The sequence below is a fragment of the Physeter macrocephalus genome, chromosome 15, assembly GCF_002837175.3.
Source record: "Physeter macrocephalus isolate SW-GA chromosome 15, ASM283717v5, whole genome shotgun sequence".
Taxonomy (NCBI): domain Eukaryota; kingdom Metazoa; phylum Chordata; class Mammalia; order Artiodactyla; family Physeteridae; genus Physeter; species Physeter macrocephalus.
The window spans coordinates 45,436,668-45,464,380 of NC_041228.1; the positions used below are offsets into that span (position 1 = coordinate 45,436,668).

A 27,713-nucleotide genomic window follows, 5' to 3' on the forward strand; every position below is an offset into this window, starting at 1 on the left:
ATTCCATGTCCTGGCTATTGTAAATAGTGCTGCAATGAACACTGTGGTACATGACTCTTTTTGAATTATGGTTTTCTCAGGATATATGCCCAGTAGTGGGATTGCTGGGTCATATGGTAGTTCTATTTTTAGCTTTTTAAGGAACCTCCATACTGTTCTCCATAGTGGCTGTATCGGTTTACATTCCCACCAACAGTGCAAGAGGGTTCCCTTTTCTCCACACCATCTCCAGCATTTATTGTTTGCAGATTTTTTTCATGATGGCCATTTGGACCAGTGTGAGGTGATATCTCATTGTAGTTTTGATTTGCATTTATCTAATGATTAGTGATGTTGAGCATCCTTTCATGTGTTTGATGGCAATCTGTATATCTTCTTTGGAGAAATGTCAATTTAGGTCTTCTGCCCATTTTCAGATTGGGTTTTTTGTTTTTTTGATATTGAGCTGCATGCTGCTTGTATATTATGGAGATTAATCCTTTGTCAGTTGCTTCATTTGCAAATATTTTCTCCCATTCTGAGGGTTGCCTTTTTCTCTTCTTTATGTCTTCCTTTACTGTGCAAAATCTTTGAAGTTTCATTAAGTCTCATTTGTTTATTTTTGTTTTTATTTCCATTTCTCTAGGAGGTGGGTCAAAAAGGATGTTGCTGTGATTTATGTTATACAGTGTTCTGCCTAGGTTTTCCTCTAAGAGTTTGATGGTGTCTGGCCTTACATTTAGGTCTTTAATCCATTATGAGTTTATTTTTGTGCATGGTGTTAGGGTGTGTTCTTACTTCATTGATTTACATGAGGCTGTCCAACTTTCCTAGCACCACTTACTGGGAAGAAGAGTTTTTACATGTAGCTGTCTAGTTTTCCCAGCACCACTTATTGAAGAGGCTGTCTTTTCTCCATTGTATATTCTTACCTCCTTTATCAAAGATAAGGTGACTATATTTGCGTGTGTTTATCTCTGGGCTTTCTATCCTGTTCCATTAATCTATATTTCTGTTTTTATGCCAGTACCATACTGTCTTTATTACTGTAGCTTTGGAGTATAGTCTAAAGTCTGGAAGCCTGATTCCTCCAGCTCTATTTTTCTTTCTCAAGGGTGTTTTGGCTATTTGGGGTCTTTTGTGTTTCCATACAAATTGTGATATTTTTTGTTCTAGTCCTGTGAAAAATGTCATTGGTAGTTTGATAGGGATTGAATTGAATCTGTAGATTGCTTTGGGTAGTATAGTCATTTTCACAATGTTGATTCTTCCAGTCCAAGAACATGATATATCTCTCCATCTGTTTGTATCACCTTTGATTTCTTTCATCAGTGTCTTATAGTTTTCTGCATACAGGTCTTTTTTCTCCTTAGGTCAGTTTATTCCTTGGTATTTTATTCTTTATGTTGCGATGGTACAAGGGAGTGATTCCTTAATTTCTCTTTCAGATTTTTCATCATTAGTGTATAGGAATGCAAAAGATTTATTTGCATTAGTTTTGTATCCTGCTACTTTACAAAATTCATTGATTAGCTTTAGTAGTTTTTTGCTAGCATCTTTAGGATTCTCTCTATATAGTATCATGTCATCTGCAAACAGTGACAGTTTTACTTCTCTTTTCAGATTTGGATTCCTTTAATTTTTTTTTTTTTTTTTTTTTTTTTTTTTTTTTTTGGTGGTATTTTTTATCATAAATGGGTGTTGAATTTTGTCGAAAGCTTTTTCTGCATCTGTTGAGATGATCATATGTGTTTTTTTTGTTTTGGTTTGGTTTTTTTTTGCGGTACACAGGCCTCTCACTGTTGTGTCCTCTCCCGTTGCGGAGCACAGGCTCCGGACGTGCAGGCTCAGCAGCCATGGCTCACAGGCCCAGCCGCTCTGCGGCATGTGGGATCTTAGTGGAAATGGTTTCAGTTTTTCACCATTGAGGACGATGTTGGCTGTGGGTTTGTCATATATGGCCTTTATAATGTTGAAGTAAGTTCCCTCTATGCCTACTTTCTGGAGATTTTTTTATCATAAATGGGTGTTGAATTTTGTCGAAAGCTTTTTCTGCATCTGTTGAGATGATCATATGTGTTTTTTTTGTTTTGGTTTGGTTTTTTTTTGCGGTACACAGGCCTCTCACTGTTGTGTCCTCTCCCGTTGCGGAGCACAGGCTCCGGACGTGCAGGCTCAGCAGCCATGGCTCACAGGCCCAGCCGCTCTGCGGCATGTGGGATCTTCCCAGACCAGGGCACGAACCCGTGTCCCCTGTGTCAGCAGGCAGGCTCTCAGTCACTGTGCCACCAGGGAAGACCAATCATATGGTTTTTATTCTTTAATTTTTAATATAGTTTATCACACTGATTGATTTGCATATATTGAAGAATACTTGCATTCCTGGGATAAACCCCACTTAATCATGGTGTATGATCCTTTTAAAGTGCTGCTGGATTCTGTTTGCTAGTATGTTGTTGAGGTTTTTTGCATCTATGTTCATCAGTGATATTGGCCTGTAGTGTTCTTTTTTTGTGACATCTTTGTCTGGTTTTGGTATCAGGGTGATGGTGGCCTCGTAGAATGAGTTTGGGTGTGTTCCTCCCTCTGCTATATTTTGCAAGAGTTTGAGAAGGATAGGTGTTAACTCTTCTCTAAATGTTTGATAGCATTCACCTGTGAAGCCATCTGGTCCTGGGCTTTTGTTTGCTGAAATATTTCTAATCACAGTTTCAATATCAGTGCTTATGATTGGTCTGTTTATATTTTCTATTTCCTCCTGATTCAGTCTTGGAAAGTTGTGTTTTTCTAAGAATTTGTCCATTTCTTCCAGATTTTCCATTTTATTGGCATAGAGTTGCTTGCAGTAATCTCTCATGATCCTTTATATTTCTGCCGTGTCAGTTGTTACTTCTTTTTCGTTTCTAATCCTATTGATTTTAGTCTTCTCCCTTTTTTTCTTGATGAGGCTAGCTAATAGTTTATCAATTTTGTTTGTCTTCTCAAAGATCCAGCTTTTAGTTTTATTGATCTTTGCTATCACTTCCTTCATTTCTTTTTCATTTATTTCTGATCTGATCATAATGATTTCTTTCCTTCTGCTAACTTTGGGGATTTTTTTGTTCTTCTTTCTTTAATTGCTATAGTTGTGAGGTTAGGTCGTTTATTTCAGATGTTTCTCGTTTCTTGAAGTAGGATTGTATTGCTATAAACTTCCCTCTTAGAACTGCTTTTGCTCCATCCCATAGGTTTTGGGTCATCGTATTTTCATTGCCACTTGTTTTTAGGTATTTTTTGATTTCCTCTTTGATTTCTTCAGTGAGCTCTTGCTTATTTAGTAGTGTATTGTTTAGACTACATGTATTTGTATTTTTTACAGTTTTTTTTCCTGTAATTGATATCTAGTCTCATAGCCTTGTGGTCAGAAAAGATAGTTGATAATTATTTCAATTTTCTTAAATTTACCAATGCTTGATTTGTGACCCAAGATATGATCTATCCTGGAGAATGTTCCAGGAGCACTTGAGAAGAAAGTGTATTCTGTTGTTTTTGGATGGAATGTCCTATGAATATCAGTTAAGTACATCTTGTTTAATGTGTTGTTTAAAGCTTGTGTTTTCTTATTTATTTTCATTTTGGATAATCTGTCCATTGGTGAAAGTGGGGTGTTAAAGTCCCCTACTATGATTGTGTTACTGTTGATTTCCCATTTTATGGCTGTTAGCATTTGCCTTATGTATTGAGATGCTCCTATATTGGGTGCATAAATATTTACAATTGTTATATCTTCCTCTTGGATTGATCCCTTGATCATTATGTAGTGTTCTTCTTTGTCTCTTGTAATAGTCTTTATTTTAAAGTCTATTTTGTCTGCTATAATATTTTGTTCTAAACTTCACATCAAAAATAAACATCATTATACTACCTGATGATAACCATTAAAACTTTTTCTCACTTTTGTCATGTCAACTTTTTTTCAAATGACTGCAGTTTGAAAAATAACCACTCTCCTGAGGGAAAGAGGAGCCAGAGAAAAATCTTTCTTAAAGATAAAAATATATATATATAAATAATTGCTTCAAGGTAACTAAAAAACTCAGTGACTTACTTTTCTCCCTGTTGAAATGGCTGAAACATTACGACTTCAGACTGAGTTTTCTATTCTTTCTTTTAGAATCTAGAGAGAGGTTGGTAACCCTTTCCTCCTAGAAATCCCTCTATGATATCTTAATCCAAAGCCATTCTGCAGCAAATCACAGTGTGGGTTGTTTTTCTCCATCATTAAAAGTTATTAAAAAAAAAAAAGTTACTAAGGCAGCTGGTTGCTATCTCCTTTCATATAATGAACTCAACAATGAAATTACCACCTACCTAACTCCCTTCTCTTTCCAAGCTAACTAATGCCACTTTCTTTAATTTTTCTACTTTTAAATTTCTGTCTTTATATTTTTCTTATGATCTCTCTAAGGCCCACTTCAAACATGAAATCCAAAGTTCTTACAGGACAACATTCATATTTGTTTACTTGTCTCCCCAGAATTTCCTGAGGATAGAAATTCTTCAAATCTTCATGACCAAAACACAGAAGAGTGTTTAGCTTAGTTGAACTGAATTGTCATATAAGCCTCACTTAGGAGAGTTATATCTATCACACATACATGTGCTAGATAGAGTACTAAAACTCGTTGTTCTACCCAGATATAATGAGTTGTTCTACCCAAATATAATGAGACATAACCCCAAAATGTATGTCCACCTAGAACTTCAGAATGTGACCTTATTTAGAAAGAGGTTTTACAGATGTAATTTGTTAAAATGAGAGTATACTAGATTAGGGTGGGCCCTAATCCTAGGGCTGGTGTCCTTACAAGAAAACAGAGACATGTTATTTTAATGCCCAGTTTGTGGTACTTCATTACAGCAGAACTAGGAAACTCTTAAACCAAGTATCACTGTTTCCCCCACTATCTGAGCAACTGGCAATATTTCCTTATGATTCACTGTCCATCACAGGACATGTCTCAAAATTGTTACTCCCCCAAAAAGAGATACAAATAAAAGACATTTTGTTTCAGATAATCCTTTTCCTCAAAGTCTTGTTCGTTCAAACTCCACATCCAATTCCATCAATATAATAAAAAATGTAAGAAAACGTGAACATATGATTAGAAGAGGTAAAAGGACACCCAGTCATTAAAAATCACATATTTTAAGAACTTTCATTTAAGGAAAGTGCTCAATATATAATGTTAAAAGAAAAAACAAGATACATATTTCTTATGAAATATACTTTCAATTTTTTAAGTGCACATATAAAAATAAGATACTTGAAGAAAAAAAAAACAGCAATAAATACTCTTTGGGAGGCAAACCTAAAGATACCTTATATTTGGCTCTTTCTATCCTTGTTTATTTACTGGATTTTCTACAATGAATTAATTACTTCTGTAATCAGAAGAATGCTATTTACACATGGTTAGTTGAAGACAAGAGAACTAAATGGGAGGAAAAAAAAGGTATCTTTAAAAAAATCTTAAAAATTCCTATTCATCCAAGAAGCATAGGACACTTTTCAAACTATTAAAATGAATAAGTTTGACATGTCTTAGATAGGAATTGGATATCAAATAATTTTATCTGAGGCACTGAAAATTCCCTCAAATTGTGCAATGGTATATCAAATCAAGAAATCAGCCCGAGTTTTTCTTTCTCTCTACTGATCTTTCTACTACCAATGACACCTTTTACATACTTAAATGGTAATTCTTTAAAAAGAAAATTCAGAGACTTCCCTGGTGGTCCAGTGGTTCAGAATCTGCCGTCCAATACAGGGGACGCGGGTTCAGTCCCTGGTCGGGGAACTAAGACTGAGTGCCGCAACTACTGAGTCTGCATGCCACAACTAGAGAGTCCACATGCTGCTACTACAGGGTCCATGTGCTCTGGTGCCTGCATGCTACAACTAGAGAGCCTGCACATCATAACTAGAGAGAAGCCCACATTCCACAACTGGAGAGAAGCCCACGCACCACAACTAGAGAGGAGCCTGTGTGCTGCAACGAAAGATCCCGTGTGTCACAACGAAAGATCCTGTGTGCCACAACTAAGACCCAACACAACCATAAATAAATAAATAAATAAATAAGAAAATTTATACTGGGAAATTAAGTATCATGAAACCAATCCAGACATAGTATAATGTGAAAAACATATTATTCATTATTAACCAACTTCTTCAGTGCCCACATCCACACACTTTCTTTTTTCCATATATCTAATTCCAAAAATGGCACATCTAATCTCATTCAAATACCTATGCCCAACTGAAAATGCATCATCCTCTTCTCAAAGAAAGACACCAAAATCATGTCCAGTCTCTGAATTGTGCTCTGAGTTTAAGATCTCTGTGGGCTGTGAATTCCTCTTGGTGGGTTTCAAATATGGCTCCTCATGGTCCAGCAAATGATAAATGGTCCAGCGAAATGATGAATGTGATCATCCCAACAAGCTCACAATACACAGGAAAGGATAAACAATACCATTATCACCAAAAGATCTTCCATTTGAAAGATAGAGAAGCAGAAGGGCCATGGAGAGGTGAAATGACTTCCTGCTTTGTATTAGAAGGAAGTCCTCAGGGGACAGCCTGATTTTGAGAACCTTCCTGCCACACCTCAAGGAAGCAGGAGGAAGACTCCCTTTCTGGAACTACAATGCTTTGGCACCTCTCTTCCTGTTGGCATATTTTGAAAGGATGGTGATTACCTTTGCTTAGGAGCATTTATGTTTCTCTTTTCAGACGTTGGCACTTTCTGGCAATAAACTCCCTTAAAATTCTTAAAAAAAAAAAAAAAATATATATATATATATATGCGCTTCAATAGACTTTTCTAAAGAACACACATGTAGAGGTCCTGGAATGGATACTTTTATTATTATTCTGTATTTCTTTGTTGTTTGAAACTTTAAGAAGAATGTATAATTTGTACAACTTTCAAAAAATGTTTTAAGTTTAAATCAAGAAGAGAAAAAAAGAGATAAGGAAAGAAATTAAAATCTCAATGTACTAGATCTGACTACATGGTAATAAAAGAACCAATGCATTTCTAATACAGCTAACTCACTATCTGATCATGATGGCATTTTTCTTAATAATCTAGAAACTCTTTTGATTCAACACATATGAACAAATAATTATAACAGTCCCATTGTCTTACTGCAGATCTCCATTTAATGTATAATCTTATACAAAAATTCTGGTGAAAATTCAGTTTCAAATATTTAAAAGCCATATGAATAAAAACTAAACTTCTGTGAAACAACAGCATTTTCCAAATAGCACACCAAGTTTCAGGTCATAAAATAGCAACAGTCTTAAATAAAGCCCTATTAAAAAAAAAGAAAAGAAAAAGCAATAGCTGTAAGCAATAAGCAATAAGCCACTTAAAGACACTTCTACAGATCACATTTTCAAATCTTTGGGTTAACACTACACTTCAGGGCAATAGGTATATGGAATTTCCTTTTGCTTTTCTCTCTGTTTTTATGTATGTTTGAAAATTTTTATAATAAAAATGTTTTTAGAACATGTACCTCACAAGGTTAAGTCTTCCTATTAATGCTAGTAGACAGTGGATGATCACTATAATTATACATATTAGTAGTATTTCACTATTGGTATATACTGTACATACAACATATAATCATAAGAGCTTCCATTCCTTGAATGCCAACTGTGTACAAAATGCTTTAAATCATTATGTAACTTAACAATCTTCCTAAAGTTAGTGGTATTAATATACCCATTTGACAAATAAAACAGCAACTCAGAGAAGTTAAGCCACTTGTTAGAGATTACAAAGTTAGTAAATAGAAAGTTAGAACTTTAAACTCATGTGTATATGACCCCAAAGTACATGTTCTTCATTTCTATACTATGTTGCTTCCTAAAAAGGATGGTCTAATTGTTTTTAAAGTTCACTACCATTATTTTGAAACTTACTCTCTTTCAATGATAATCATGGCATAACCTAGAGTCAGTCATTTATCCTCTGTGTTCATCATTTCCCCATTAGTTGCCCCATCTAATAAAATGTGGAAATTTTATTAACTTGAACCAGTTGGACCAAAGCTCAGATGAATTCACAGAATATCTTACTTCAGAGTTTTCAGAAAATTCTGAAATAGATGTTACAAAGGTGATACTAACTCAGATTCTGCCAAAATTACTCTAAATTAATGGGATCTAAGTAATGGTGTTTTATCAAAATTGTAAGTACAGAATCACTGTAGAAAAAACAGTGAATTCACGATACTACTAAGGCAAATACTGAATGTAGTTTAAGAATATTATTTTTATTTAATTTGTTTAACATTTATTCAATTGAAATTTAAGACACTGCAGGTATAAAGGTTAAAAAGAGTACTCCTTTCCTCTGTAAGATTACAGTCTAATAGGAAGACAGACTTGAAAAGAATTACTCTACTTTGTGGTATGTACAAACTATAGCGGTACCAGAGAAGAATTAGCATCAGAAGGCTGCTTTGGCAATCAGAGAAGGCATCATAGGGCAGAAAAAGAGTTAAACTAAGACATGAATAATATCTTGTAGCAGGATGAATAAAATCTTGTAGCATTTACCAGATCAACATTAACAACATCCAATGCTTATTAAACATTCAAAACTGTATTTTTGGAAAACAGTTTGGCAATTCCTTAAAAAAATTAAAACATGGAATTACCATATGACTCAGCAATTCCACTGCTGGGTATATACCCAAAAGAAGTGAAAGCAGGGACTTGAACAGATATTTGTACCCTATGTTCACAGCAGCATTATTCTCAATAGCCAAAAGGAGGAAGCAACCCAATTGTCCATGGGCAGATGAATGAATATTCAAAATGTGGCATATACATACAATGGAATATTATTCAGCCATAAAAAAGAGGGAAATCTGACACAGGCTATAACATAGAGAGACTTTGAAGGCATTATACTATGCGAAATACGCCAGTCACAAAAGGACAAATATTGTATGATCCTATTCATATGAGATTCCTAGAGTGCTCAAATTCTTAGAGACAAGAAGTAGAATGGTGGTTGCCAGGTGTTAGAGGGAGGGAGGAATGGGAAGTTATAGTGTTTAATGGGTCCAGTTTCAGTTGAAAAGATAGAAAACTTCTGGAGATAGGTGGTGATGATGGTTGTGCAACAACATGAATATACATAGTGCCACAAATCTGTACACTTAAAAATGGTTAAAATGGTAAACTTTATGTTATGTATAATTTACCACAAAAAAACTCTACATTTTTTCTAAAACACAGAAATTGCACTCATTTTTCCTATTTGAGTCATCTTCAGTGTAAAATATTGCTCAATGTGTAAAAAGGACTGAAATCTCAATTTTGCGTTGATCAATCAGAAAAAGTAATTAATGGATCAACAACTATTTATTGAATACCTTGTGGATTGATGGGTTTCTAATTATTACCTTGCAGTGGAAACATGCTCACCCCAACATTAAAAACTGCCATTTCTTTCCCAGAAGTTAAAAGTTGTTAAGACCAACTGCTTCTCAGTTATTTGAAATAAAGCAAAGTCAAAATTCATCTCCAAATGAAAAAAAGTGCATTTTTCATTGTTTATGGCTTAAAAACAACTAATAGAAGTGTCTCTTTTGGATTAATTGCAAGGGATAAAAATTTATGCTCTGGAATGTAATATTTTCAAAAAGTCTGAGGTGACCAAAAACAGTATATGATTTTTAAAAAAATTTAACCATAGCTAATATATTAAAATATTTATGATAACAATCAGAGTTCACTCAGTTCAAACAAGTTCAGCAGGCACAGAACACAAAGGAAGGAATGGGAAAGAACAGGTCTTTAAATTCCAGAACAAAGAAAATCTTTGAGTTATCTGTATAATTCAAGGTTCCAATTACTATAGGTTTTACTGGTTGCCTATTTTTTCTATTCCCAATAGCATGAACAAAATTATTTTTCAATTATATTGCAAGTTGACTCTACTTACTCCTGGTGGAAACATCTGAATAACATTTCCAGCTATGTCTAGGATTCTTAGGTTGAAAAGATCACAAAGTCCCTGTGTCAGGAAACAAAAGACGGAGAGAGCTTTTTAAAAGTCTAATATGTAGAATCACAAACATTTCTTGTAAGTTTAAAGTTGATGAGGTTTACCACCTTTCCTAATTACCTGGTCAATTCTTCAGTATATCTCCCCAGGGAGATCACTATGTCTGGATCACCAGATTCTTCCAATTCTCCTTTTCCTCTGACCACTCCAGGGCAACATAACATGGTGACCAAGAACTAGACTATTTGTAGTAAATATCTGTAGGTTCAAATTCACCTCCGACACTTACTATATATCTATAGGCAAATTTCTTAATCTTTGTACTTTAGTTTCTCCATTTGTAACATGGAAATGTTAATGGAAGCCACTATCTTCAATATGGATGCTGAATGCATTAAATAAATTACTAAGCAAAAGTGCTTACTAAAGGGCTTAATACATAGTGAGCACTTAGTAGACATTTCTATCATTAAAACAGAAAGAACCTTTGGGAGACAGAACACAGACGTAATCTTAGAAAGCTATTTCTATTAACAATTCCACTGGCATTTATTTCACATCTACCTTTTGTGTGGCATTGTGCTTACACAACCCTTTCCTTATAAGGGAAATCTGTTAGTCTAGCCACAGGCCCAGTTTGACTGGATGGGCATATACCTTCATATGCATGTGTGCAGACATACACATAATTTATAATGTACCAGAAAATGATTAATAATAATGTTCAGTAACAAAACAAATGAGTATTTTCTGTAATGTCTTATCATTTATAATTCAGACCAAAAAGAACAATGATAGACTGAATCGTATTAAATGTACAAGGACATAAATGATTATAGGCATTCTTTACATGATAATTCAGGACAGGACTTACTAGCATTCAAATTATTTAAAGTCTAAACACCTTGGGTTTATAAAATTGTGGTAAGACTATTGATTTGAAATATGGACTTTTAAGTTAGACAGACGTGGATCTGAGCTCTTTTCCTGACCTTTGCAAACTATGTTCAAGTCACATATATCTCTGATCTTTATTCTAAAATGGGTATAATAAGAGATACATTATAAAGTTGTTATGAACACTAAGTAACATAATGCTTCATGATTATCCTATAGCTGCTGTTATTGCTTTTCCCTCAAATAAGGGAGACATGCTTTTAATAGATTTAATCTGTAATTCCAAGACATTTTCTTACTTGTTTATAGTAAGTCGAATTTTTAAGGAATATAATAATAAAATTTTTTCAAATTAATTCTAATTTGAATTTGCATAAGTAAGGAAGGTAAACCCGTGGATAGGTTCTTAACAGGAAACAGTACTCTTAAACTGGGAAATTTGAGGAGAGTTTAATAAAGAGTTCAATAAAGTCACTATTTATAAAAGTTTGACAGGGTTCAGGGAAATCAACGAGGTTCCCTAAACCAAGAAAGGTAGTTCCCTAAAACCACAAGGTTCCCAAAAGCTAGCAACAGCAGGGAGTTCTTTAATACCACAGGCCTAAAGAGGCAAGGGAATGTAATAATGTCCATTGAGGATCACCTGACATTTGCTATGACCCTCCAGAAAGGCATGCAGGCAACTCACAGCACCCTATTAGAGAGAACACCAGGGGAAAACTATATGGTACTCAATATCCCCCTGCCCTTTCACCTCCTGCTATTGCCCCTCATTGGCCATATCCTAGAGGAAGCCTGAGGATGAAGGAGCTCATTGATGCCCATATGGGTCAGTCTCCCAGGCACAGAGCAGGTTGGAAAATGATGGAGAGTGGATGTAAAGGAAAAATGGAAGATATCTAGCACATACTCGAAAACCAAAAAGTACTAATATTTTGTGCTGTATATAGAGTTGCCAGATAAAATACAGGACACTCACTTAAATTTAAATTTCAGACAAAAACATAATATTTTTAAAACATATAAGTACGTCCCATGCAATATTTGGAACATACTTATACTAAAAAAAATTCTTCATTGGTAATCTGAAATTCAGATTTAAGCATTCTGTATTTTTATTTACTAAATCTGGTATCCTTAGCTTTGTGAAAAAATCCAAGTTATAACCTTCCTTTGTCATAGGGATTTGGGAACTGATTATACCTAATCAGAGGGAAAGCAAATGACCTCTTGTACTCAGATGTCCAAATCTATTCTACAACTGCTCCTTATCATGGTGTAATGAGTTCTTCACCAACAAAAGAAAATTTGGTTCCATCTTTTGCTTACCTCTGGCAAAGATTCAATGTTGTTCCTGACCAGAAGAAGCTTCTGAAGCTTCTTCAAGAAATTAATCTCTTTGGGTATGCAAATGAGCTGATTGTAGTTAAGTTGAAGTTCAGAAAGATTCTCGAGGAAACAAAGTTCTCTAGGAATGCTGGCTAGCTGGTTATGATTTATACTTAGATATGTAAGGCTTTTTAATCTAAAAAATAAACAAAGTGTATGAATGAAATTCACAAGAATAAGAAAGTCCATCGTACAGACAGATCCCACTTATCAGAGCCACGTATCAATTCATATTTTTTGTAGCTTACCTGAGCTTTTCTTCAGTCAAGTGTTCACAACTACTATGAATCATTTGTGCATAAAAAAACTTTGTTGTAATTTAACTTTTAAAGATACTTTATAATCAGATGGTTTATGTTAAAAGTTAAAATTTTATCTAATCAAAACTTAGATTTAAGAAAAAGAAAATTCTATCTTCATTCTTTGTACATATACACTAGCTATACGAAAGAGGAAGCCAGAGGACAAAGGAGGACATATACACACACATGGATATAGACAGGTATAGATTTAGATATAGATTATACATCCTGTACCACTTAGTTGCTGCGGAAGATGCAAAGACAGATCAGCCACAAATTCTGCCCTTATGTATATCATTGTCTAAAAGGAGATATTAGATAGAGCCATAAAATGAGGTAGAAAATGCCAACAAACAAGGAGAAAAGGGTTAAGATTTGAGTCTGTAATTGCAGATATAGTACCTGAGGTCCCTCACAAGCATTTTGGAAGAACCAACATTTTGAACTTGGCCTTGAATAATAGAACCTGTAAAATTAGGGCAACAGGAAGGCATAGCGAACTGAGAAAATATTAGTATTTTGAATAAAGAAGCAGGAACAAATGAGCACTACTGAGCACCAACTATGTACTTGTGCATTAAATGTAATCTACAGCACAACCCTAAGGCTGGAGTTATTACCCTTAACCCAGAAATGAGGAAAATAAAGGATCAGAGGCAATGAATAACTTGCCCAACTTAAACATCAGAAAACCATGTCAAGATTCAAATGCAGATGTGTCTTCTTGCAAAGCTAAGAATGAAGATTTATAATGCTCTCAAGCTGTTGAAGTTAAATTAGTAACATAATGAGGTGACATTTCTAGACAGTTTAAAATGGGGGACCGTTGCTTACAACAATAGTCAGTGCTAGTGGAAGAGATTTGGGGGAAGATTCTATGAACTCGATCATGGAAGCCATGTGAATACATGAGACTGACAGAAAGGATAACAACAACAAAAGAGCAGAAGGAGATAGAGAGGAAGCAGATGGAAAGATTCTTGAGAAATATGAACATCTGATAAACAAACAAACAAACAAAAACCAAAGGCACCCAGAGAAGGCATGAGCAGAAAAACAGATGAACCTGGTTAACAAGGAATTTCTAAAGGTATGAGAGGAGACTGTTTCAAAATTAAAAAGATAGTCAAAATGTTAAAATGTTAAAGAGAGGTACTGCAAAAAAAAAACACAAACAAACCTACTAGAACTAAAAGCAGGGTCACAGACTACAAAGTCACTATTAAAAAATCTATTTTATGTCTATATTGTAGCCACAAACAACTGAAAATAAAAGTTTTCAAAATTCCATTTACAATAACATCAAAAAACACTTAAAATAGTTAAGAATACATTTAACGAAAGACAATATTGTACTTTGTTCTCCAAACAGAGCTAAGCTTACTAAATTGTGAAATCATAACATGTTATAGCTGCAAGAATTTCGAAGTTCATATCCTCACAATTCTTCCTTTAGAGATGAGAAAACCAAGGTCCAAGACCGTTAAATTACTTGTCCAAGGTCATAAGGCTAGGTGCACAAAGTTATGACCTGAACCTAGCTCACCAGATCTTCCAAGGTGTCCTTTTTTCATTACATGACCAACACATAAATCAGTTGATAAGCTGAATGAGTGAAAAAGCAAGCAGACAACTATTGGCATTTTCATTACCATAAATATTCCTCTTCTTCACAAATTAGATAGCTTCAAATTTTTTTCTAGTTGCTCTGATTTAAAACATTACTTTTTCTGTAAAAATCTATCGGGGGAAAAATACATTAGCTAGAGGTATAGACAAGTAAATTGGAATAGACTTTAGTTGTTGCAGAAAGCCCTTTGCTGAGAACTATTCATAGTTTTGTATCCTTTAAAAATCTGGATGTTCTTATGTTGTAATACATCTGTTTCTGTTTGACAGGCAATAAAGAGAGTCTCCAAAGTAAACCTGAGTAGGGTTCTGTCTCCATCTGTCAGAAGAAAAGCCCTAGAGGGTGTTTTGCCTGCAGAAGGACAAGGCCCTCAGCTGGCTCCAGAAAGTCACTGTAACAGCAGCCCATCTGTGCAAATGTGCAGGATAAGGAAAAATAGCACTTTGTTTTTGTTTTTGTTAATGATAAAAAAATGTGTTTTTTTTTATGAAAACGACATATTGGTTTTAAAGTCTGCTTTCATATTACCTTTTCCATCAAGCTGAAAATGTTTTACAGTAAAGTTTAATGTCTCCAATTCTGTAGCAGAGCAAGCTCCAAGAACCCCCCAGTTAGGAAATCAATAACACAATCAACTTTAGAACTTTATTTCAAACCCTCACTTTTATACTTAGACTACCAAGTCATGCTGTTTCTCATTTCTCTGAAGTGTTTAAAGAATCATCTGCTTAAAATCAGTGGCTTGCCTCAGTCCTTCAGGTGCCTCTTTGCTATGTATAAATCCCACAAGGACTTGAGGCTAGGCATACCATGTTCAAATGACCAGGATGGGGAGAAATGGCAGTTTGGCCATTTGGGGGGTGTGCATGGGGGGTGGGTAGTGGTAACCAGCTTTCACTAGAAACAAAATTACCTGCTGATTTCTTGAGGAATCCATGTAAGCTGATTTTTGTTCAGATTAAGCAGGATCAAATTTTGTAAGCCATCTGTTAGAAAATAATTTTAGTCACTTTAAATATCTATTAGAAAATAATTTTTAGTCACTTTTCTGTACACCTTTGTTTTCCTTCTGGTTTCTTGCCTTGGCCAAGGCTCTTTGGGTTGCTGGTAACTGATACCCTCTCAGATTAACTTAATCAAAAAGGCAGAATTTATCCCAGTTAGAAAGCTAAGTTTTGGCACCTGAGGATAGAGGGTGCAACCAAACTCACCACAAACTGGAACCGGAAACTATTATAAAAGGCACCGGGGGCTTCCCTGGTGGCGCAGTGGTTGAGAATCCGCCTGCCGATGCAGGGGATACGGGTTCGTGCCCCGGTCCGGGAAGATCCCACAGGCCGCGGAGCGGCTGGGCCCGTGAGCCATGGCCGCTGAGCCTGCGCGTGTGGAGCCTGTGCTCCGCAACAGGAGAGGCCACGACAGTGAGAGGCCCGAGTACCACAAAAAAAAAAAAAAAAAAAAAAAGGCACCGGAACTCAGGGTTTTAGTTTTGTTTTTGAAACTCAGAACCATAGTCCCATAAATGTTTGCGAAATGCATGAATGACATCCAAAGGGTCTTCCTGACAAGCTGAACTCATCCACCAAACAGGAAAACCGCAAGGGAAACCAGCCCAACGCACCACGGCCCACAACTCCCTGGCGAAGAGGGTGAAGTGGACGTAGAGTGTGTTCAACTCTATTCCAGAGCCAGAGTCTCCTTGAAGCAGAAGGAGTAGATGGGCGCTGGTGCGTGAAACAGCTACTTGCTGGTCTTCTTCACCGGCGACTGGAAGGAGCTGGGGAATTCTCTGCTGCATTTCGTGGGGAACAGGTCCTCTTGGGTCACCAGCTTCTGCAGGGAGCTCAAGACAAAGTCGACGTACTAGGGTACTATGCACTTGACGTTCTTCCTGCTCTTTGTGCCGGTAGCACTGTGTGTGGCCCATGACCATCGTCTGGCACCCCTCTCCCATGCAGAATGCTGGGCTTCCCCATCCTGCACGAGGACGTCGTGGAGACCGTCGCGGTGTTGCTCGCCATCCCCTGGTTGAGGTCGATCTCTCAGGCAACACCACCAGCACCTTGAACTCGAAGTCGGTGATTCCGGACTTGGTGTACTCCGCTTCCAGGTACCTCTTCTTCTCCCCAACAGGCTTCTCATGGTTGGGCTTGGCTTTTAGACGTCCCCATGAGCCAGTCCATGGCTGCGTGGGCCCACCACACCCTATGTCCCACATGCTGGACCCTGTGGCTGTGGCGGGAAGTCATATTAATATAAACATATGTATATAAATACACATAAAATATACATAAAATATAATTTTAGGTATACACACACACACACACACACACACACACACATACACAGTACTCCCTTGAACAACATGGGGGCATTAGGGGCCCCAATCCTCCACACAGTGGAAAATCCATGTATAACTTATAATTGGTCCTCCAATTTGCTCTTCCTCTGCATCCTGGGATTTAAACAACCCAGGGATCTGCAGTACTGCAGTATTTACCATTGAAAAAAAATTCTGGTATAAGTGGACCTGTGGTTCAAACCTGTGTTGTTCAAGGGTCAACTGTATGTGTTGGCTGTGTATATACATAGTCCTTTGGCTGCTCTTGGTAGTCACAGAAATGCTCATGCTTGGCTCTCCTGGGTTTCTGATGCTTCTGAATCACTGAGCCAGGTTGTGATGTCCAAGGAGACCCATACCAGCTCCAGGCTAATAGTCTGTCTCCCCTCAGGAGCTTCTCAAAGTCTGGTAGATAATACTCTCTGGGAATCTCTGCAGAACATAGAGTTTCATTTCCCATTATAGCTTCTCTCAGCTTCATATTCATTCTCTCTCTCTCTCTCACTCCCCCTCTCCTTCACTCATTCTTTCTGTTTTGAACACATTTTCTCTACTTTTCCATGTATCCATATAGCTGTCCCACAACTGCTGCAGTTGAATGGTCATGGAGTAGACAGAATTCTCAAATTGAAATGGCTACAGCAGGGGTACCCAGTGCCTGGGCCATGGACTGCTACCGGTCCATGGCCTGTTAGGAACGGGGCCACACAGCAGAAGGTGAGCAGCGGGCGAGCAATTGAGCAAAGCTTCATCTGTATTTACAGCTGCTCCCCATTGCTCACATTACCGCCTGAGCTCTGCCTCCTGTCAGATCAGCAGCAGTATTAGATTCTCATAGAAGCGCGAACCCTACTGTGAACTGCGCGTGCAAGGGATCTATGTTGCACACTCCTTATGAGAATCTAATGCCTGATGATCTGAGGTGGAGCTGAGGTGGCGATGCTAGCGCTGGGGAGTGGCTGCAAATACAGATTATCATTAGCAGAGAGATTTGACTGCACAGAGATGATAATAAATCAACTGCTTGCAGACTCATATCAAAACCCTATCAGTGAGTGGCAAGTAAAAACAAGCTCAGGGCTCCCCCTGATTCTGCATTAAGGTGAGTTGTATAATTATTTCATTATATATTACAGTGTAATAATAATAGAAATAAAGTGCACAATAAATGTAATGTGCTTGAATCATCCAGAAAACATCCCCCCTCCCGGTCTGTGGAAAAATTGTCTTCATGAAACTGGTCCCTCCTGTCAAAAAGGTTGGGGACCACTGGCCTACAGGAACCAAGAAGATAACTCAAAACACAGCAGGGGGCTTCCCTGGTGGCGCAGTGGTTGGGAGTCCGCCTGCCGATGCAGGGAACACGGGTTCGTGCCCCGGTCTGGGAAGATCCCACATGCCACGGAGCGGCTGGGCCCGTGAGTCATGGCCGCTGAGCCTGCGCGTCCGGAGCCTGTGCTCCGCAACAGGAGAGGCCACAGCAGTGAGAGGCCCGCGTACCGCAAAAAAAAAAAAAAAAAACAGCAGGGGGCCTAGCAGGAGTTCACCTGTCAGGCATGCACTGAACTGGTAAGCACATGCGTTTTCCAACAGGGCAGCTGCATTTCAGCCAGCTCCCAGAAATTGCTGTCACATGGGAATGTGAGTCCAGTGTTACCTAATCTTTCTTTTTTAAAACAGACAGACAGAAAAGAGCCAGAGATTCAGACTTTTATATGAACTCTCTTAATCTGGAAATCTGGGGACCCTAATTCAAATATTTAGAGAAGCAGACAAAACAGAACTAACCTATTTGTGAACCAGATTCATCCCACGGGTCACCAGTTTGCAATCTCTCTCTTAGTTCATGTGATTAGCTCAGACCAGTAAAACTGTTTTAGACTCTATCATAATCCCCAAGAAAGAGAATGTGACTGACCCAGCTTGGGACACATGTCTCACCCTGGTCCACTCTACTTTGGTGGGGTGGGGGGGTGGGTACAGTGCCATGTAATACATGCTGGACGGTGCTCAAATCCCTGACACCAAACTGCTTCTGCCCTTGGATAATCAAGACCTGGCATAGAACATAATTTATGTCACTCACATGGGAGTTTCAAAGTTCAACAGCCCCAAATCAAGAAATAGAGAAACTACAGACATGCAGGGACACTGTACACAGATTACATTATTTTTTAAACCTCAAATTTAAGAGCAAAATGTGAAAAAAATTCTTTACAGATCCTAAAGTAGCATGAATTAGGTTGATTAATATCATTTATAATACATCAGGTTTTACTTGTTTGTCCCCTCAGTATAGTTCATAAATATTATTGTGTACTTTTTTGCATGCCCTTAATTTTTTCTTATGTGTAAACTGTTTTCTTCCTAAGTAACTTATAACTGAACCCTGAATCTACAGTTTTGTATGTATAGTGTACATACCATTAATAAGAGTTTATTACAGTTATTATTTTGTGGAAAAATATTTCTGCAAGATACATGAGCTAATATTTTAAAGTACTTTAAAGAGATAGTACAGAATCTACTTGTGCTCTTTGCTATATACCTCTAACTGAGGGCCCATGAAATAATACCCTTAATAAATGCTGCTCAATGATAACAATGATGATATATAGCACCCATGCCTCAAAAGTTCACAGAACTTTATAAATTCTATTATATAGCTCTAATTTTACTATTGGGGACACAAAGTAGTAAAATGCCTTACATGAGTTAATGAACCTATAAAAATTATCTGGATCTCTGTCATGTGTTCTGTCCTTAAGCATACTCTACCTATATTAAATAGGAAAAATGTCATATTAAATGGAGAAATTATTAGTTTAAGGGAAACACAAAGAAAAAAATGCCATTTATTGAATCTCATATCTTTAAAATTCTCCCCAAGTTGATTTAAGCTTAACATCTTGAGCAAAGATTGTGACTTAGTTTTTGAGACAGTGTAAAAAGTGTAAAGAACAAGGAGAGCTGTGTAGAGCTTTTCTTGATTTGATTTTCAACTAGTTTTCTCTCTGGCCCAGAGAAAGGGTGCCCAGATTTGAGAGTCTAAATGTACACTGATTCTGAAAAGGGGAAAATTTACTAACACTAATGCTTATTTATTTTCTTATATCTATATGTAAAGAAATATATAATATGGTAGTCAGAAAAAAAGTTGTTCCCCAAATTCCCTAATTTCAAGTGTAAATATGTCCAACCAAAAAGATTAAAACATAAAATTCCTTTTTCACTTTACTTTCAAATTGTTCAATATAAGGAAATTAAGTTTGACACTATAATTATGCTCTTCTTTGACTAACCACATACTCCAGATGCAAATCGATGAATCTTATTTCCAAATAAATGGAGCTTCTTCAAGGATGTAAGGTATTTCATCTCTTCTGGAACTTCTTCCAAAAGGTTGTTTCCCAGATTTAGTGCTGTCAACTGCAAACATATAGAGATTTAATGAACTCATACATTATCCACCTTACATGAGAAAAAAGAAATAATTAAGCCCCTTTGCTGAGATACATATAACCTAAAAAAATCAACATAATCTTAATTATTTCACATGTACCTAAAATTATCTATATAAATAAAGGTCATTTGAGTTCATGTTCAAACACTTTATGTTAATTTAAGCCCAATTTAATTCTCAATTAAAGTACTTAACTTCATTAAAATTGTATTACAAACCATTTCACGGGTAATTCAAAAGCATAATTAATGATCCATTCATAAGTCACTTGAGCAACTCAGGAGTATCCTAACATTAAAAATTCAGCAAAGGGGCTAATTTCCTGAAATCAGAAATTAACTGAAGATCTGAGGTCCTTCTGTCATACTAATCCCAAATGAGCCTTTTCACTTAGGCCAATAAGATTTCTATAATACATGGATGGGGGTGGGGTGGGAGGGTGGCCTTTAACATCACTCTGTGATCACAAAGTTCATAAGAGAAACTATTGACATGATATGGTAGGGTAGGGAAGATCTGCCCTATGTACCTACTAACATCAGGTTGGTCAGACATAGGAAGGACCATACATAAAAGGAGTTAGAAAGATCCTCTAGATCCTCTAATCCAGGGGTCCCCAACACACCCCTATTTTAAGGAGGAAGATTTGAGTCAAATCCCAAAGGAAAGGTAAGTAAAATAAAAGCATACAAGTAACCACTGGACTTAGCAACATGAAAGTTATTGGTGACCTTGATAACAGGGGTGAAGTGCTGAGGAGGAAACTGAAGTATGCTGTGGAGAAAATGTGAGAAAGTGAAGACAATGACTAAAATACAATTCTTTAAAGAAGTTTTGTTATGAAGGGACACTAGAAAATTGGGAGGGAGCTGGAGGATTTGTATTTTGTTTAAAATAAAATATAGTACAGCTTATTTATATGCTGATGAAAATAAACTTGTAGATAGTGAGAAACTAATTATTTAAGGACAGGAATAATTGCAGAATCAAAATCCTTTAGTAGACGAGTAAGGATAGGATCCAAAATACAAATGGGTGATAGCCTTGGATAAGAGCAGGGACTTTTCATTTGGGAAGTAAGAAGGAAGGTAGAGAAGGTAAGTGCAGATCAGGGCAGTGGATAGATTTGATGACTGAGTGATGAGGGAGTTCCTGACAGTTAGTGTCTGTTTTCTTAATGAAATGTGAAACAAAGCCATCTACTTGGAGGAGGAGATGTAAGAGCTTTGAGGAAAAGTAATTTTGATGAGCAATCTAGAGAAATGTAGTAGGGTGGCCAACAGCCATATCTGGTTTTCTGATTCAATTTATCTCCCAAGATGATGATATAAAATGGATAACTCAAGAGGCATTTTCTCTGGGTGACACATTAACTACATGGCCCTTTGGCTTGAACATGCTGCCATGTAAATTTTGAGCTCCACAACCAAGAATATGACATGTAGAAAATAAAGAGGGTTCAACCAAAAACCTTAACGTTTAAAGGATTTCAAAGTTAAAACTAAGATGAAGTGAATGGAACTGGGATTATTTTTGATAGAATAGAATAACTAAAAGAAAATCCATTGATGGCCTTTAAATTCAGAGGTATCTTAAAGACCAGATGATTACACTCTGTCATCATGGCAAATATGTTAGAGCTTCACCCTAAATTACATAAAAATACAGAAAGGTCCAGAGACACTGTAGCAAGGACTGAGTTACCCTTCAGAAATACCTCAAGACCCAACCTAAATGTTTCATTAATACAACCATATTTATGTCTGTTGTGTGCTTGGTACTATTCTGAATGCTAGAGTGCAAAAGACACACAAGATCCCTCTCTGTTAGTGTTTATTTGTTGGGAAATGAGAGAGACAGCAAAATAAGTAACAAATAATTGCTGTTAGTGTTAAGTGCTATATTTAAAGGAAAGTAAACTGTATAGTTGGATAAAAAGTGACTCAGCGTCAGATTGAGTAATTAGGGAAGACCTCTCTGAGGAGGTGACATTTGAGGTGAGCTATTTAGGATGCCTTGGCAAGATTGTTCCAAATAGTGTTTTACCCACAAAGGGTTTCATAAATAGAAGGCATCCAGAAAGAGCACAGCTGTGTGTGGTTAGTAACTCTCCATGGTTATGGGTAGTTCCTGAGGGAAGGTTTTAGTCATACGAGATACAACCACCTGATAAGCTTAAAACTTACAAGACTTCAGTAATTATCTATAGCGAAGTTCTGTTGGTATTCTCAGAGTGTAACGCTTCTGTCCTTTGGAAACTAGCACATTGCCATAAATTGAAAGACACCATTGCTACTAAATGGTTTCTCATGGACCCATGACCCAGGGAATTATAGCACCTTACAATCAGAAAGAACTTTCATAAGTCACCCAGTGCAACATACAAAATGCAAGTGAGCAACTATATACCTTCTTCATGAACACATTTAGTAATGGGTGGCTCTTTTATCTTGTTAGGCAGTTCTGTTTATGAGTGTGCATGTGTGTGTGTGTGTGTGTGTGTGTGTGTGTGTGTGTGTGTGTGTGTGTTTCTTTAGGCACTCTGTGACTTCTATCCAATTCTTCCCATAGGAATCATAAAAGATAGTTTTATTCCCCTGCCTCTCTCCCACACAACAGTCTTTAAAATATTTGAACATTGCTATCATATTCCCCCTGAATTTGTTCCATTCTTCCTTAACCATTTCCCTCAGGACATAATTTCCAGACCCTTTACCATCCTGGTTACACTCTAATTTTTCTAAGTACTCCTCTCTAGAAACATGGTACCTAGAGTGAGACAGGAAATGTGATCTCATAGCATAGATCTGTTGGGACCATGGAATCTGCCTCAGGCAGATGACTACACTTCTGTTGCAGCCTAACATGGCTACAACATGCACTCTTTCAGAAATGGGGCACATGGTTGGTGCATAATTAATTTTGTCTGTGGCCAAGATAAACCTACTGTCAAGGAGATAACTCACATCCTGAACTTGTGCAATTGAATGCTTTTCTTAACTTAAATGTAGGAATTTACAGTTATCCCTGTAAAAATTTCATCTTGATGGTTTTGGCTTAAAAGACATAAGCAGATGTGATGTTGTCACTCTAAATTCAGAATCTAAACTAGACAATGTCAGTGGACAATTGAGATCTGTTTTTCCCCTCCCCACTTTGGCTAATGCACTCATCTTTCTCAAAATCATATGGTGGCAAACTTTGGAATCATCTAGAACTTCTCTCTCACCACCTAAATTCAATCAGTAACCAAGTCCTATTCTCAAAATGCCTCTTAGATGCAACTTTTTCAACTCTCATTGAAATTACGCTAACACTAGTCCTCGTTACTGCCTGCCTATAGCATTACCTAACAAGAATGTAAAGAATGGGCTATTTTATCATTTAAACTCCTTTTACCTGTCCTACTGGATTATATATAAAGAGTTGCCCAAATAATCAGTCCATGAGGAATTTCCCTTAGTATGTCCTAAATGTTTCTTGGCTCCCTGTAGCCTTTTCCACATCTTTGTATGCTTGTCCCAAATAGTGTCTGTGTATCCCAACTCATCCTAAATTTGATTTGATTTATTTAATTGCATTGGCCTACTCATACCTCTAAGTTATAACCTGTCTGTAGCCTGCCTTGAAATGGATGTGTGTGTTTCCTCTTACATCTTGGATATGAGGTAATCATGTCAATGTCCATTGATGCCTTTGGCTTATAGACTCTAGATTTAATGTGTAGCAATCTTTGGATAAAGAGAGAAGAGGATAAGAAGTTTGAGAAGAAAAAGTACTGATTAACTTATTAATACTAATGACTAACATTTAAATAGAATTTAATATGTGCCAAATACTGTGCCATACAACCTTGTACATTGTGTCAGGTGGACTTCAAGTTACCCCCAATTTACAGAAAAGGGATCTGAGGTACAGGCTGTGATTTATGGTGAAATAACATAGCTTCACTCAATGGCCTATATTCCTAATTTCTACATTACACTATTTACTTTAAACTATTTTTTAAAAGAATTTATTGTTGCTCAGAATGATCATATATATGCACATAATGTATACATTCATTCATACACACATACACCCATTACACACACACAATAGAATTGTATGCAATATATGGATTTCTCATTTTAAATACTCTTGTTCTGTGGGTTACATCATTTAGTCAGTATTTTGCAGTAGGTAAAAGCACAGGCTTTGGAGACCATCTGCTATGCAATGTACTCACTATGGGACCTCAAGAAAGTCACTCAAATTCCTGTCTCCCTTTCTTTTTTTTAAAATGGAGATACTAGCATCAACTTCTCAGGGCTGCCTTAAGGATTAGAGACAATATAATGAAGTACCTGACAAATAGAGGATATTATGAAATGCTAACTATAATTTTTTAGACTCAGGAGAAGACCATGGAACAAGATGTTAAACATACATGATGCTAGAAATGCTTCATATAGTATATATGTTGACACTTCGACTCAGTTTTCAATTTTTAAACCTGTTTTCTTAATGATTTCTAACTCCTTTTTTCAAAGATTTCTAAATTCACAGCCACTTTTGAATGACATTTACAGGAAAGAGAAAATTATCTCTGTTATTCTGTTGGCCACAGGAATAATGACTTTCTGTTAATCAGTTAATTTTGCTGGAATATTTTTTAATTATTTCTAGTGATAATGTGCTCAGGATTCTCTTTCCATTAAACTGTCACTATACCTTGGTTCTCCAATTATTATAATGTATTTCTGTGTTTAAGGCTCCCCCTTGGCATATATCACCTTCTCCAGGAAGCCATCCTCCTTTTGTAGTTGCATAACACTGTGTACTTTCTATGGCCAATTATTATCTTCTGCTTTGTATTATAGTGACTCATGTATATATCTTACCTTTACTATAAAGTTGGAAATTTTGCAGTGATAGGGTCTCTGTAATTCATCCAGCATTCAAAAAACAGTGTCTGGAATACAATAGCTGTTCAATAAATATTAGTTGAATGCTGTCTGCTTAGATCATTTCTTTAATAAGCTAATGGTTCAAACTGTGAAGATACTCATTATGGCTCCACATCATTTGTCTTTTTTCAAAATCAAGTATCTATTGAGCTCAGTCAGTGCCAATCTACCCAGCTGGATTCACTTCCTTCTAATGGGCTGCATGCCTTCTTTATTCTAACCATCTGCTCGTTCTCAATAACCCCTATAATCAATTCAATGTGATGCCTATCATATGTATGCCTAGAACTTGGGCCAGGCAACCTCTCCTAACATTTAATTATGCTGTGCTTGTAACTATTAATTATCACTAGAAAACTCTATGCTATTTATTATATCTTTCAATTACTTTTTTGATTTTTAAAATGATTTCCATGACTAACTTGGATAAAAAAAAATTTTTTTCATGTAAAAAAATACCAGCTTAAATGTCCATTTTTATCGGGAAGTCTTTCTAAACTAAATTATGGCTTGGTGATACCATTTTGGAACAAACTATTAAATCATTCACCTGTAACATGTACAAATATGTTTGAGCTGGTATTTGAAATATTAATCCTTAAATTCCTTAAAAGACAGTGAATATTTCCATTCACGGTACCTAAATAGTACATAACATAGTGTCACATTCTTTAAACTAGTTAATAAAAATAATTGAATCAAATTAATAAAAGAAAAATAAGACTTTTGCATTTTTTAATTAGTTATGTATATGGCCAAGGTATGTGGGACAGGGCAGCATTAGGGCTCACTCTGCTAATTCTTTTTTTTTAATGAACAATTTTTTTAAATTTTTATTGGAGTATAGTTGATTTACAATGTTGTGTTAGTTTCATGTGTACAGCAAAGTGAATGTTATACATATACATACATCCACTCTTCTTTAGATTCTTTTCCCATGTAGTCCATTACAGAGTATTGAGTAGAGTTCCCTGTGTTATACAGCAGGTCCTTATTAGTTATCTATTTTATATATAGTAGCGTGTATATGTCAATCCTATTCTCCCAATTTATCCCTCCCCCCTTCACCCCCTGGTAACCATAGTTTGTTTTCTACATGCTTATTCTTATAAATGCCGTTTTTTTAGGAATCTAGCACTGCAGTGCAGTACAATTGCCAAATGCATCTTCTGAGTCCAGCTGGTCCTGAAAGAATTTATTTGAATAACTTGGCTAATTTCAAAACTATTATTTAATTTTTCAGTAACTTATTAATTCTTAATATTGGGTTGGCCAAAAAGTTCCCTTGGTTTTTAAGTAAAAATAAAAGACATTTGTCATTTTCACCGAGCACTTTACTGAACAACGTATTCATCGTTTTATTCCACTACCTTCTTCCATTTTTCAGGCAACTTCATAATTCCGTCTTCCCAAAACTTTTTATCTTTTTGAGCAAAGAACTGTTCCAGGTACCTTTTACAGTCTTCCAGGGAATTGAAATTTTTTCCGTAAGAGGAATTTTGTAAAGACTGAAATAAATGGAAATCCGAAGGTGCAAGAACTGGTGAATACAGCGGATGAATCAGAACTTCTCAGCCAAGCTGTAACAGTTTTTGCCTGGTCATCAAAGACACATGCAGTCTTGCGTTTCCTGATGGAAGATTATGCGTTTTCTGTTTACTAATTCCAGATGCTTTTCGTCAAGTGCTGCTTTCAGTTGGCCTAATTGGGAGCAGTTCTTGGAATTACTTGTTTGGTTTTCCAGAAGGAGCTCATAATAGAGGACTCCTTCCAATCCCACCATACACACCATCACCTTCTTTGCATGAAGACCAGCCTTTGGTGTGGTTGATGGTGGTTCATCTCACTTGCCCCACGATCTCTTCCTTTCCACATTATTGTATAGTATCCACTTTTCATCGCCCGTCACAATTAGTTTTAAAAACGGAATATTTTCGTTATGTTTAAGTAGAAAATCGCATGCAAAAATACGGTCAAGAAGGTTTTTTTTTTGCTTACGTGGAAACCAAACATCAAAGCAATTAACATAACCAAGCTGGTGCAAATGATCTTCAACGCTTGATTTGGATATTTTGAGTATGTCGGCTATCTCCCATGTGGTTTAACATTGATTGTTCTCAGTTAATGTCTTGATTTGATCACTATCAACTTCAACTGGTCTACCTGACTGTGGCGCATCATCCAGCAAGAAATCTCCAGCACGAAACTTTGCAAACCACTTTTGACACGTTCGATCAGTCACAGCACCTTCACCATACACTGCACATATCTTTTTTTGTGTTTCAGTTTCATTTTTACCTTTCTTGAAATAATAAAGCATAATATGCTGAAAGTGTTGCTTTTTTCTTCCATCTTCAACATTAAAATAGCTATACAAAAATTCAGCAATTTTTAAAATTTAATTTAATTTTTTATACAGTAGTTTCTTATTACTTATCGATTTTATACATATTAGTGTATATATGTCAATCCCAATCTCCCAATTCATACCACCACCACCACCACCACAACCACCCCAACCCCCTCTTTCCCCCTTTGGTGTCCATACATTTGTTCTCTACATCTGTGTCTCTATTTCTGCCTTGCAAACCAGTTCATCTGTATGATTTTTCTAGATTCCACATATATGTGTTAATATATGATATTTTTCTCTTTCTGACTTACTTCACTCTGTATGACAGTCT

The 27,713-nt window shown here is 36.4% G+C and overlaps 2 protein-coding genes and 1 pseudogene across 3 annotated transcripts in view; all 3 read right to left on the reverse strand.

Moving 5' to 3' along the window:
* Positions 1-27,713, reverse strand: part of LRRC69 (leucine rich repeat containing 69) — a 96,734-nt gene that overhangs the window by 60,378 nt on the left and 8,643 nt on the right. Inside the window, exons 2-5 of one of the 2 annotated variants that reach the window (XM_007116173.3) lie at positions 19,920-20,046; positions 15,190-15,262; positions 12,285-12,480; positions 9,996-10,067 (exon numbers count right to left, since the gene is read on the reverse strand). The exons of the other annotated variant lie outside the window; for it this stretch is intronic. Of the exons in view, the coding sequence (XP_007116235.1) occupies positions 9,996-10,067; positions 12,285-12,480; positions 15,190-15,262; positions 19,920-20,046 (468 nt within the window). The remainder of the gene's footprint in view (positions 1-9,995; positions 10,068-12,284; positions 12,481-15,189; positions 15,263-19,919; positions 20,047-27,713) is intronic. 2 annotated transcript variants of the gene reach the window in all.
* Positions 13,921-19,999, reverse strand: LOC102975867 (MOB kinase activator 2-like; annotated as a pseudogene).
* OTUD6B (OTU deubiquitinase 6B) overlaps positions 20,028-27,713 on the reverse strand; it is a 41,434-nt gene continuing 33,748 nt past the window's right edge. The window contains exon 8 of the mRNA XM_055091032.1: positions 20,028-20,046. Coding sequence (XP_054947007.1) covers positions 20,043-20,046 — 4 coding nt within the window. The 3' untranslated portion in view covers positions 20,028-20,042. The remainder of the gene's footprint in view (positions 20,047-27,713) is intronic.